Here is a 13,201-nt window from a genome sequence, read left to right as displayed (position 1 = left end):
CAGCGCATGACATTAAGGATTTTGGGAGATGGCCCTGTGGGCCATCTAAGCTAATTTATAGATGGCCCTGAGCCCAATAGAGATTGCCCTGAAAAATGCACCCGGACGAAATGACGCACGAAGGACATTTAGATTTTTGCAGGTCTTAGATGCTGCCTGGTGCATTCTCTAGACTGAATTATAAGATGAACCACCACAATATTATATTGTACAATTTCAATATTATTCTTCATTTCACTTGTTTGTTTGTTCTTGTTTGTGTTTACCCGCTTGCATGCCCTGCATAGCTATAAGAAATACTTCAGTTGTTGGTCAAGACACTTTCCATCTGATGAAGGCAAATGCCTTCCCAGATGTAAAAAAGTAGAAAACATTACATTCAGTTATAACTGCCAAAACAAACATTATTTACACTATTATGGCCCCTGTTAAAAATGTTTGTAATGTTATCTACTGTAAGTTGGTCGAACGAATGCCTCCTCATCCGGAAGCTGACCGAGCAGACCCGAGCAGCAGTCGAGAGGAGCCGAGCGCATCCGCTAAGCACACAAAATGGCGACGTCAGAGTTCCCGTTAGCCGGCAAATCTAAATCTCTTCGGTCAAAATGTCCGGTCAAAATGTCCGGTCAAAATAATTTCCCTTTAGTGCAATACCGCTTCAGTTGCGCCACTTATGTGACAGACAAGAAGAGTATGTGACAGACAAGAATAGTCAATTCTAATGTCTAACACGTAATGTGGAGAAAGAGATGTCCTGTCTGGGTTGATTGTGCGTTGATCTGTTGGTAATGCCTCGGGGTTCCGGTGGGCATGTAAACAAATGCATAATGCTGCGCTATACTTTGTGGTCTCACCCAGTTGCATAGCGACACTTATTGTTTAGGTGTCTTTTAATAAGCAGGTAGTCATATCATTAGCTAGAACTAGCTGGATCTGATCGATATGGACATAAACGCGAGTGAAGTCTAATCTGACGGGAGAGAGAGATCAGCTGCTGCTGACGAGTCGACACGCAGCTCTGCATGATCACATGCAGCGGTGAGCGGACAAAACACACACTTCAGGTTAGAATATCACACGTAGCTATTTTAATTACCTCTCAAACTACCTAATCTAGTTATAGATATGTTTAGTTTTACTGTCGGGTCACTCATTACTGGATCCGCGAGCTGCATGATACTGGAATAATAGATTGCCCGATCGGGCAACCAGCAGGTCATTGCCCGAGCTAAATACTAGATGGCCCCGGGCCATCGGGCAGTCCTTAATATCGAGCCCTGGACAGGTTTTTATATAAATGGATCAGGACAAAAAGAGAGAGAATCTTTTTTCCTGAAACTTTCAGAGTCTCTTTACACAGAGTGTAATGATGATGTAGAAGAGACATGAAAAAGTGGATTTTGCATAATAGCTCCCCTTTAACATTACGAAGTAAAGGTTGATTGCCCAATGTAATGGCCATACAAATATGACACCGTCTGTGTTTAAGTTTGTTCCCCATCGGCCTAGCTTTCACTGCTTTCAGCATCAACATCAGTCTGCCATCAGAGAAGAATTTGCTAAGATGCAACTCAACAAAATCGCTTACAAATCAAAACATTCTCTTATATTAGCTATGCCCAGGTAGCAGAACAACCACAGTAATGGTACAGTTGAAACTAAATGGCAAAAAAGCCCAAAATGACTGAGGAAGAAAGGTGAATTCGGAGAATGAAAAAAAAGCCATGCCTACTTATTAATAAAAAAGGGTGTTTTACTCTGACTTTATCGTAGCGCTGAGATCAGGGCTTCTCGTTCTTTGGGATTCTTACTTGTTTCTTGTTTTTGAACAATATTGCTAACAAGGTTTTTTTTTAAGTTAAATGAGAAAGTAACACTCTACATTAAATAATAAATATTAAATGAGGATGCATTTGTGGCAGCTTTTGGTTATTTTTACTTTTTATAAACTGTAATTCTTACGTCTAAGCACTATCACCACCCAGTTCCCCCTGAGCGCTGACAGCAGGTCAGCCTGTTCACGGCTCTGTTATTTCAGCCTCAGTGTTTCCAAGTCACTGCTCCACGCTCACTATCTAAATCCGCTGTGGGACAGCAGCTGTTATTGTTACCTTTTCAGGACGTCCTCCTCCGCGTGCCGGCCTGCCGCCGCCACCGCCACCGCCTCCAGCTCCACCTCCACTACCCCCGCCTCCACTTCCACTACCCCCGCCTCCACTACCTCCACCTCCACCTCCTCCTCCTCCTCCACCTCCTCCCCCACGGCCTCCCCTGCCTCCACGAGCCCCCCCACGCCCGCGGCCGGGGCGGCCCAGGTCTCCAAAGTTGATCTCCAGCTGGGATGTGATGTCGTTGGCGGGCTTGCGGAAGTGGTGGTCACTGGACTCGTCGAGGGGGCCCTGCGGCTGGAGTCACATGACGCACAGGTTAGAAATCACAGCCGTCAGTACACACCGAGGAATGACATTAGTTTGTGTTCTCTGGCTTCAGTCAAAAGTCGAAGTCAACTTTATCGTCTATCTTCTGTGTGTGTGAGATTCAGACAGGGACATCGAAATGCTGTTTCTCACAATCCTGAGAAATATAAGTTAAAGTATCTAAAAATACCTACATAATCAAAACAGACACATATTTACAAATTCCCACATTAAGAGGCATCAATAAAAAAAATATATATAAAAAAGGCACAACAGTCAATATACAAAAATAACAGTCACTTACACTATAAACGGATGAAGAGGAATATATTACAGTAAAACTATGTACACTAGTGTCCATAGCAGCGTAGTTAAAGTACGCACCAACACTATATTTAGATTCTTGATTCATCTGGAGCCACCTTAATTAAAATTAGAGCTGCACAATTATTTTTTTACATTTTACCGGAATCGCAATAGTGGTGCTGAATGAGTCCTGAAAACCTGAAATTAGGAAGCATTTGACCAATTCCGGTCTAGAACTCAATCTTTTTTTTTTAAATGTTGAAGTTAAAAGCATCAATTTGGTGCACTTTGAGAGCAACATTAGGAGATCTATGGATACATCTCAACACCCATATGAAACAGAACAGTAAGCAGATTTTCTTTTTCTTTATGGATATTTTACAAATCACTCCCCTTTCAAACTGTATTCTTGTTTATTAATAACAACTTTTTTTACTGTCATATACTATTTTATACCAGTTTACTTTATTCTCTTATTTTTTTATACCTATAATGATCATATAAAGATGTGCCTTTACCTCACTGGTTGTAGAAGCTTCTTATATTCGTTAGCATAGCTAGCTAACCAGATGCTAATAACAACAAAGNGTGTGGACTAGGCGTCATAAGAATGAATGAGGCCCCGCCTTCCACGCTGTATCCAGTTCTTATTATACATCCATGCTACACCCCTGTCCGACGAGACATATACCACGTGACTACAGTAGGTTTGTGTTGTGTTCAAGGACCCTGACCTTGGCCTGGAAAAACAGGCACTCGCTTGTTTAATTTTTTTGCGGTCTAGATTTCTTAAATGTTTTTCTTTTTTGCGTGTGTTTATAAATTACCTTGAGGGCCGTACCAAATGGTCTCGCGGGTCGTATACGGCCCGGAGGCCGAAGGTTCCCCACCCCTGCTCTACGACATCAAATACCAGTAGATACCCCACAGGTGAATGGCCGAAGCTTCTATGCGTCATAAAAACAGCTGTTGCTCAATTATTGTTTTTCCAAAAGGTGTAGCCACACTATTCCATTAGAATATTTGGAGGTGCATTGGACCCCTCAGCTGTCTAACAGGTGGGTTTACACAGAGTGCTACACTGGTGTTTGATGGACTGTGTGGATGGAGGGCAGTGAGAGCTGCAGGCACCTTGGTGAACACAGGGGCGGGCTCCACTTCTGTCTCTGCGGCGTCGATCAAAGCCCCCACAGGCCTCTGGAACACAAAGACAACAAAGGAGCTTCATTAATATCATGCCAGTTCAGCTGGAGGGACCGAAAGGCTAACAGTGTCAATACATCTGTGAGCATCTTTATCCATTACAAAAGCTTCTGTATTAGCTGCCTTCAAACACACAATTATACAAAATAAATGGCTCAATTTACAGAAACTAAATCTATAACTACGTTGCTTATGTATAAATAAGTAGAGCTGTCAAAGCTTGTGATTCATCTGGAAACGTGTTCAAAAGAAAATAAACGCAAAATCTTAAAATCATAAATGTACGAATACAAGTAAATATTAGCATTTTAAAATGTGTGATTATCATGATTATTACACAATCAAATGGTTTAAAAAGGACATAATTTTTCATAACATTTTCAGGTTCATATTTGTACTTTGTGTCTGTACTGAGACTCTTTATTTTTCTCATAGTGCTTAAGTTTCCAATGTAGGCTCATTCTATATCTCCTGTTGTTTTGTTTTTTTACATTCTATTCATTTAAAAAACCATTATGGTTCAAATGTAAAAGCACCAGTTACTGCTGACCGGTTTAACGTTTAAAATAAAGTTCAAATGGTAAGTTTACACTCTGAAAAACAACATTTGAGACAGAAGAGACGTTAGAGGTCCCAGTGATGGAGCTGAAACATGAGAGAATGCACTCACGTCTTCACTCTTGGACTTGTGCAGCACGTATCCTTTCTTCCACTGGCTGTCGGCCCCCTCGTTGGGCTTCCGGATGTTGAACTCCACCTTGGTGCGCTCCTTGTCCTGCATGGCCTTCCACTCGTCCAGGGTCATCTCTTTTGGGCCTTCGTTCTTCACCTCTTCGACCTCGTTCTCCCTGGAAAGCCAACACACAACAATGTGGGACGTTAGAGCTCAAACCTGACAATCCTCTTAGCTCTATACATGCTCTCTAATCCTGAGGCCAGGGGGTCGGAGACCACGGTGATCCCATTTGCACAAAAGCTTTGTGATGAAAATGCACATGCAGAGATACTGTCTGTGGCACAGAACAACTACTAGAATCAGAAGGAAAACACCTCAGTGCGATGACATAACAGTGCCTTTAAACGGCTGTTTTATGGAGTCGTTAAACAGGGGAGATCCATTAGGTGAACATCAGAAAGGTACTCACTTGTTCTCAGAGCCAGCAGGTGCGCTCTCCTCTCCCTCGGGGGTCGAATCTGGAGCAGCAGTCGGTTCAGCCTCACTGGGAACACACACAGCCACTTTGTCAATAGTGATATACTGCATGCAGCTCAGACGTGATCTTTTACTAAAGTAGCTCACAAACGCACGTATAGACTCTTTACTCTGAACTACCTGGGGCTGCAAAGAGTTGGAACATTTCCAGGGCAAGTCAAGCTTGGGAATTTTGCACTCTAAAAATTGTTGAAAAAAGGAGTCCGATGTTCCTTTCCATATTGATAATTTGTATTCTGTGTAGGGCTGAACGAGCAATCGATTTTAAATCGAAATCGCGATTTGAAATGATGCGATTATCAAATCACAAAGACTGCGATTTCTTTTAAAACCTTTTATTTTTATTTAAAAACAATTTTTTCTTCTTCTTGTGTGTCAGTCATCCACACCAATCAGAAGTGCTGTGCTCCACATGTACCAGCCATTGTTAACCAATCAGAAGTGGCCCATGATGGAAGGTGATAGACAGATTGATCCAATCACCTCCCAAGTATTTTTGAAAGTGCCTGCCCTTTCCAAATGGCTTCCAATGGAGCTTTCCTAGAGTCAGGTTAGTAATGCTCCATCACATGTTCTACATCTATTACAGAGTGATTCTTAAACTGAAGCTTAACTTTAAAAACAACCCAACGGAAGATATGGCCGCATTTTACAATAAACATCCGTTGGGTCGCTTAAAAACAAATATCGCAAATCGAATCGCAATATCTGTCAGAAAAATCACAATTGGATTATTTCCCCAAATCGTGCAGCCCTAGTTCTACTCTGACGTGTTTAGATGCTTAATGTTCAAAAAGCTCTATATTTGTCTCATGCTGCCTGCGCTGCAGCACCTCTTTTCACCCTCTGTCTAAAACCAGAGCCCAGTCTGCTCTGATTGGTTAGCTGGCCGGCTCTGTTTTGATTGGTCAACCCCTTAGAGATGTCCCGCCCCTTAGCCAATCATGTACAATGTGTTGAATCGCTAGCCAAAAGTAGTGTGAGAATTACGTAGTGATGTCACTATGTTACGGAAGTAAAACATGAACTTATTTCAAAGGGGTTATTTACAGGTTATATTAGTTCTTATTGCATGTTTTGGTCAAAGCATGCATTAAGTTATATGTTACTTACTTTTATCCAAAGCATCTTGCATACGCTTCAATACTGTAGATATGACCAGTGGTGTAGTGGAGATTTTTTTACTGGGAGGACGCTATTTTAATTAGGTCATCCCAAACAATGCCACAGTGTGTGTTTTTGTTTGTTTTGTTTTGTGTTGTTGGTGGTTGTGTTTTTTGTGTGTGTTGTTGGTGTTGTTGTGGTGTTTGTGTTGGTTTGTGGGTTTGTCTGTGTGTGTGTTTGGGGTGTTTTGTTGTGTTTGGGTGGTTGTGTTGTTGTGTTCAAAAACTTTTCCTTTGACTATTTTTTTAGGTTTTTGTTTTTTTTTGAAAAGGTTTAAAAGGGGTTCGAAAACGTCACGATTAGGTTTTGTCCCATAAAAAAACCGGGGAGAAAACCCAAAGGAGGGGGGTGGTGTAAGAAAGGGAGAACAAAGGGGGTAAATGGAGACCCCCCTTTCCCACTCGAAAACTTTTCGAAAATTTTCCGGGTCCTTTTTTGCCCCAACGAAAATCGCGTCCCGAAAATTTGCCAACCCCTTCAAATTTTTTCACCCCTATCGTTAAATAAGGTGCCAAAGAAACAATTTTCCGCCCGCAAAACAAGACTCTAACCTACAATCCATCCACCCGAAAACGTGCTAAGAACCCGAAAAGGTTTTTCATACCTTGTGGCCTAAAAGGGAAGGGGGTTAAAAATTTCTTTCCTAAACTTTTCTGTAGTGCCTTAAAGAGGTGTGCCTAAAGAGGTTAGCAAAGTTAACTTTTTTTTTTTTCTATTTTTAAAATAAAAACGTGACACGAAATTAAGAATCCCCTTCCAGGGCAAACTTCCAAAAAAATGGGGTTTTACCTTAAATTTTTTTTGGCCTGTTTGATCCCGGACAAGTGCTATTTTAATTAAACCCAAACCTGCTATTTTAAAAAAAAGACCCTTTTAATAACGCCTAATTTTTCTTTGCTAATTTAAATTTAAAAACAGCCCGGGCGTTGGGGGCAAAAATTCCTGGTAAAAAAATTCTTGTTATTTACCTTTTTATTTTTTATTATTTTTAAAAAATTATTTATTAAAAGCGTTTTCAAATGTTTTAAGGGGAAAAAAGGGTTTTTTTTGGCGTATTTTTGGAAAAAAAAATTAAAAACCCTTTTTTTGTAAAAGTTTGTACCGTTTACCTTTACACTTTTCTCATTAATAATTTTTTATAATTTTTTTTTTAATATAATATTATTTTAATTTTTTGGGGTTTTTAATTTAAAATTTAATAAAAAAATTTTAATTTTAAATTTAATTTTTTTTTTAGCGTTTGGGGGTTGTTTTTGGTTTTTGTTTAAATTTTAAATTTTTTTTCCCCCCCTTTCCCAAGGGGGGGTCCGAACCTTTTGGGTCCCCCCCCTCGAGAGAAAAGAGGAAGAGGTATTTAATATATAAAATATAAATAAAATATATAATATAAATCAAATAATTAGAGATTATATATATTTAATTATATATAGAGATTTATAGGGAAGGATAAATTTATATAAGCATATTTTCAGGACAGATTATTTATTTTATATTTTATAAATAAAGAAAGATATAAAAAAGAAGATATTTTTTTAGAAGATAATAATATATAAATAAATGGGGGTATTTATATAATATAATTATTTAAAATAATATATATTATTTTATTTTTTTTAATTTTATTTTTTTTTAAATACCTTCCCGGGGTTTGGGGGGGGGTGGTCATTTTTTTTTAAGAAAAGGGGTGGTTCGTTTTTTTTTTTTTTTTTTTTTTTGAGGGAAATTTTTTTTGGGTTTTTTTTTTTTTTTTTTTCGTTCCAAGGTTTTCACCCAAATGGGTTCCAAAAGGGGGGGGGTTGAACCAGGGGGGTTTTTCCCTGGCGTCTAACCGGGGCAAGGGGTTTTTTTTTTGGGTTTTTTTTTCCCCCCCGGGTATAGGTTTTAGAAAACCAAAGGCCTCCGTTTTTCCTTTTTTTTTTTGTTGGGGTTTTTTTTTTTTTAAACAAAAAAACCCCCCGTAAAACAAGCCCCCCGTCCCCCTGGAGAAAAAGGTTTAGAAAGGGTCGGGGGGTTTCACCCGGGGCCAACCCCCAAACGAAGGTTTTCCCCGACTTTTTTTTTTTGGGCCTTTACCAACCCCAAACAACAAAATTTTCCCCCACAAATTTTTTTTTTTAAAAACCGCAAAACCAATTAAAAAAACCCCCCGGGGACGGGGAAAAAAACAGCGAAATTTTTGGAAAAATTTTTTGGGTTAACGCCCCTGTGTTGGCCGGCCGACAAGGGGTTTTTCAGGCCAAAAAAAAAAATCCCCAAAGCCGGGAGCCCAAACTTAAAAAAAACCAAAAAAACCCCCCCCTTTAAAAGGGGTTTTTTTTTAAAAATGGACCGGTCGGGTGGGCCCCACCCCCTTTCCTTTAGCCTTCCTACACCCAATTTCAAATTTCCCAAAAAAAAAAACCATTTTTGGGTTTAAGGTAAAGTCAAATTTTTTTTTAAAAGGGGCGCCCCTTCATTCAAAAAGGGTTGGTAACCCCCAAAACCAAAGGGAAAGGGCGAACCTAAGGCGGATAAATTAAGTAAACATTTTAAAAACGACCCGAATTGGGGCCCGGAAAAAAAAAAACGAACCGTTGCAAAACCCCGGGTGCCGCCCCTTTCCCAACCAAAGGAAACCCCCCCCCCCTTGGACCGCAAAACAACCAGTTTCCGGGGGGGCCGGGGGGAGGTGTCGCGGCGGAACCCCCGGTTTTTTTCCGGGGTGGTCGCGGGGGAGATCCGATTTTTTTAACCCCCCCGACAGTGTTTAAAAGGGGAAAAATAACCCATTTTTGCCGGTTTTTAAAATAGCTTTTCGCGAGTTTTTCCCCTTTTTTCCAAATCAAGCTCAAGGTAAAAATAAAATAGCAATGCCTTTATTCCCCAGGGCTTTTTTAAAATAAAAGCCTAATAGCGCCTGTCCCCCCCCGGAAAATGGGCCCCTGTTTTGGTAAAAACCCCCAAGGAAAGAGAACATTTGGTTTTTTTTTTTTTTTTTTTTTTTTTTTATTTTTTTTTGAAACCCCAGGAAAATTCCCCCCCCCCCCAAGACACCCCAAACCGAACCCCATTAATTGACCCTTTTTTTTTTTTTTTGGGTTTTTTTTTTTTTTTTTTTGTAAAAAAAAATGATGGTAAAGTTTTTTTTAAACAACCGGGTTTTGGGGAACCTTTTTTTTCCGGGGTTTTTTTGGAAATAATTAACCCGAAAAAAATTTTTTTTTTTTTGGTTCCACCCTGTGGTTAAAAAGTTTTTTTGTAGTTTTTTCACGAACCTTGTGAATTTTTAAAGGTTTCCCCCCAGGGGAGTCCCCCCCCAAAGAACATTTTCCCCCGTTTTTTTTTTGTATCTTTTTGTTTTTTTTTTGAAAAAATTTTTACTTTAAAAAACCTGGTCCGGTTTTTTTTTTTTTGAAAAAAAAAATTGGACCCACCGGAAAAAAACAAGGTTTTTTAAAAAGGGTAAAAAAAATCCAAACAAGATAAAACCAAAAAAAACGAATGGTTTTTTTCCCCCCTTTTTTGACCCTTTCTGGGGAAAAACCCCCCCCCCTAAAATTTTTCCCAGGGTTTTTTCCCGGTGGAAAAACCCTACCCCAACTACCCACAGACAAAAAAATTTTTCCGGGTATTTTAATCCCCAAACCGAAAGGTTTTTCCAACGGGTGTTAAAAACCCCCCCCCTTTAAACCAAAATCAAAAATTTAAACAACAAAGGGGTCCAATTTAAAAAAGTTCCCCCCCGTTTTTTTTTTTTTTTTTTTTGGTGGGGTTCCTGGAATTTTTTCCTGTTTTTTTTTTTCAATAAAAAAAAAACAAAAAATGTTTTCCTTCCCCTTCCCCCTGGGTTTTTTAACCCCAACAGCCCCCCCATCCCCCCCCCCGGGGAAAACAGCGCCCCCTTATTAGCTTAAAATTTTTTTTTTAACCCCCCCTTTTTTGGGAATAGCCATGCCTATTTTTTAAAATTTTTTTTTTTAACCCTGAGCCCTATTTTTTTGACAAAAGAACCCCTCCCGAGCCTATTTTTAAAAAAAAACCGGGCCAAAAAAAATGGGGGTAAATTTTTTCCTTAAAAACAACCCCCCCTGGGGTCCGGTAAAATCCCCGGGGAAAATTCCCTTTTTCCGGGGCCCGACCACCCCGAAAACCGGGGGGTCCCCCGCCGCCCCGGAAAAAACAAAACCCCCCACCGCCCCCCCCCCCGACCCCTGGTGGTGTTTTTTCGGGTCCAGTCCCCTTTGGGTTGGAGGGGCCGCAACCCCCCCGTGCAAACCGGGTCCCCCCGTTCAGGCAAATTCCCGTTTTTTTTTTTTTTTTTTCCCCCGGGGTTTTTTTTTTAAATTAAATTTTAAATATCCGCCCTGGGTTTCGGCCCCCCCTTCTGGGGGTTTGGTAAAAACCAAAACCCTGAAAATTGGGAGCGCCCCCACCCCCTTTAAAATTTTTTCAACCACCTTTTTTTAACCCCCTTTTTTAACCCCCAAAAATGTTTTTTTTTTTTTTTGGGATTTGAAATGGTGGGTTAGGGGGGGAGCCCCCTTTAAAGAAAGGCCAAAAACCCACCCCCCCCCCCGGTTCCAATTAAAAAACCCTTTAAAAGGGTTTTTTTTTTTTTGGGGTTTTTAAAAAAAGGTTTTTTTTTTTGGCTTTTTCCCCCCCGCCCCCCTTTGGATTGCCTTGAACTTTACCCCCCTCCCGGCCCCGCCAAAACACAGCCCGTTAAACAAATTTTTTTTTTACCAAATCGCCCCGTTTTTTTTCCCCGTCCCGTTTTATGGGTTTGCCCCCCCCCGGTAAAAAAATTTTTTTTGGGTTGATTTTTTTGTTGGTTTTTTTGGTGGGGGGGGGGTAAGGCAAAAAGGGGTCCCCCGGAAAACCCCCCTTTTTCGGGGTTTTTTGTGCCCCCCCCCGAAACCCCCCCGACCCCTTTTTTTTTTTTACTACCCTCCTCCAGGGGGCCGGGGGCCTGGGGGTTTACGGTTTTGTAACAACCCACCCCCAAAAAAAAGGGGAACGAAGCCCCTTTTTTTTTTTTTTTTGTTTTTCTAAAAACCCCTAATACCCCCCGACAAAACTTTCCGTTTTTTAGAAACCCCAAAAGGAAAAACCTGGTTCCACCCCCCTTGGACCCAAAATGTGAACCCCTGACAACCAAAAATTTTTCCCTCCCAAAAAAAAAAACGAACAATAAACCCTTTTTTTTTCCTATTTAAAACAAACAACCCGAAAAGTAAAATTAAAAATAAATAAAATTAAAAAATATAATATAAATATATAAATATAACATAATAATTTAAATAACATATATTATAAATAAAAATATTTTCTTTCTTTTTAATAATTCCTTTTTTTCCTATATTTCCCTTTCCCCTATATATATTTTTAAGTATATATTTTTTCCCTCTAAATTATTTTTTTTCTTTATTATTTTATATAAAAATTCTTTTTCTTATAAAAATTTTTTCCTTCTATATTATTTATATATATATAATCCTTCCCTATTATTATATATAATATAATTTTATATAATATATTTAAATTTTCCCCTTCCCTCCCCTTCTTCTTGCCTCCCCCTCCCCCCCCGGAAAGAACCAAAAAAGGGGGTTTTTCGGAACCCCCCCCCCTGGAGAAAAAAAATTTTAAAATAAAACCCCAAAAAAAACCCAAAACCAACCAACGGCTTAAAATTAAAAATTAAAATTAAAAATATTAAATTTTTTAAATAAACCAAATTAAAAAAATAATAAAATAATATTAAATATATAAAAGTTATAATAAAGTGTAAAGTAAACGGTTACAACTTACAAGTTATTTTTTCAAATACAAACTTCCTACCATGAACTTAATAATAATAAATATAAGTAATAGCAGATTTTACCAGAATTTTGCCACGGCTGTTATAATAGCAAATAGCGTTTATTAAAGGTCTTTTTAAATAGCAGGTTGTGTTAATTAATAGCACTGTCCGGATCAACAGCCAAAATTTGAAGTAACATAGTGCCACTGCAGATTCCTCATTCTCACGGTTATGTATAAAAGTAACTTTGCTACTCCTTAGCACACTCCTTAGCACTAGAGTTAAGAATAACTCCTCCTTTTAGCACTAAGTGTAAACTCGTTCTTAGCACGTCGCGTGAATTGATGTAGTAGTCTTCTCGGCGGATTTCTGTCACCTATTACGATGCAGTGATTGAAGTTGCAATCGACGCGATCGTGCAAGGGGGACCGATCGAGTTCGAGGTGGGAAAGTCTCCATACCGTGTCTCCTCTACACCACCTCCTTTGTCTCCGTATGGATCACCTATCTGACGTTCTCGACCTACCCTTTCAAAAAAACCCTATAATAGTCAGAAAGTTTTGAACACGACACACACACACACACACACACACACCACACACACACACACCACACACACACAAACACGACACACACAAACACACACACACACACACACACATCACACACACACACACACACACACACACACACACACACACGCAAATACACCACCACACCCACCACACAACACACACACACACACAACACACACACACAACCACACCAACACACACACACACACACACACACACACACACACACACACCAATCAATTAAAGGTCCTGGTGAAACCTTAAAACACATAACAATACCCATCCACAAAATTATTCTAAAACTTTCACCTCTCTCTCCCTCTCTCTCTTCGTCGCGACAGACGAACCAACGGTTATAACATCGAAATGACATTAAAAATCCCGGTATTTTGACAAATACACGGTCACAAGGTACCAAAATCAGACACCACAACTCGTGTCGCGGCAAGACGAAAAACGTCATGTCATTTGATCTTCATCCTGATTCGTAATGGCATCAAAGACACCTGGACAGACGGGCAAAACACGTCACGTGACGCGCGTA

At 39.8% G+C, this 13,201-nt stretch overlaps 2 protein-coding genes across 2 annotated transcripts in view; both read right to left on the bottom strand.

The window, feature by feature from the left end:
- LOC104957003 (UDP-N-acetylglucosamine/UDP-glucose/GDP-mannose transporter-like) overlaps positions 1 to 2,200 on the bottom strand; it is a 14,584-nt gene extending 12,384 nt beyond the window's left edge. The window contains exon 1 of the mRNA XM_010784595.1: positions 2,112 to 2,200. The gene's annotated coding sequence lies outside the window, so the exon portion shown is untranslated. The remainder of the gene's footprint in view (positions 1 to 2,111) is intronic.
- Positions 1 to 5,919, bottom strand: part of LOC104957099 (plasminogen activator inhibitor 1 RNA-binding protein) — an 8,027-nt gene extending 2,108 nt beyond the window's left edge. The window contains exons 1-4 of the mRNA XM_010784712.1: positions 5,072 to 5,919; positions 4,597 to 4,774; positions 3,855 to 3,920; positions 2,112 to 2,405 (exon numbers count right to left, since the gene is read on the bottom strand). Coding sequence (XP_010783014.1) covers positions 2,112 to 2,405; positions 3,855 to 3,920; positions 4,597 to 4,774; positions 5,072 to 5,190 — 657 coding nt within the window. The 5' untranslated portion in view covers positions 5,191 to 5,919. The remainder of the gene's footprint in view (positions 1 to 2,111; positions 2,406 to 3,854; positions 3,921 to 4,596; positions 4,775 to 5,071) is intronic.
- Between the last annotated feature and the right edge of the window lie 7,282 nt (positions 5,920 to 13,201).

This window comes from Notothenia coriiceps, unplaced genomic scaffold (assembly GCF_000735185.1).
Source record: "Notothenia coriiceps isolate Sejong01 unplaced genomic scaffold, NC01 NC01_scaffold00026424, whole genome shotgun sequence".
NCBI classification, from domain to species: domain Eukaryota; kingdom Metazoa; phylum Chordata; class Actinopteri; order Perciformes; family Nototheniidae; genus Notothenia; species Notothenia coriiceps.
This window is presented reverse-complemented; position numbering and strand designations above follow the sequence as displayed.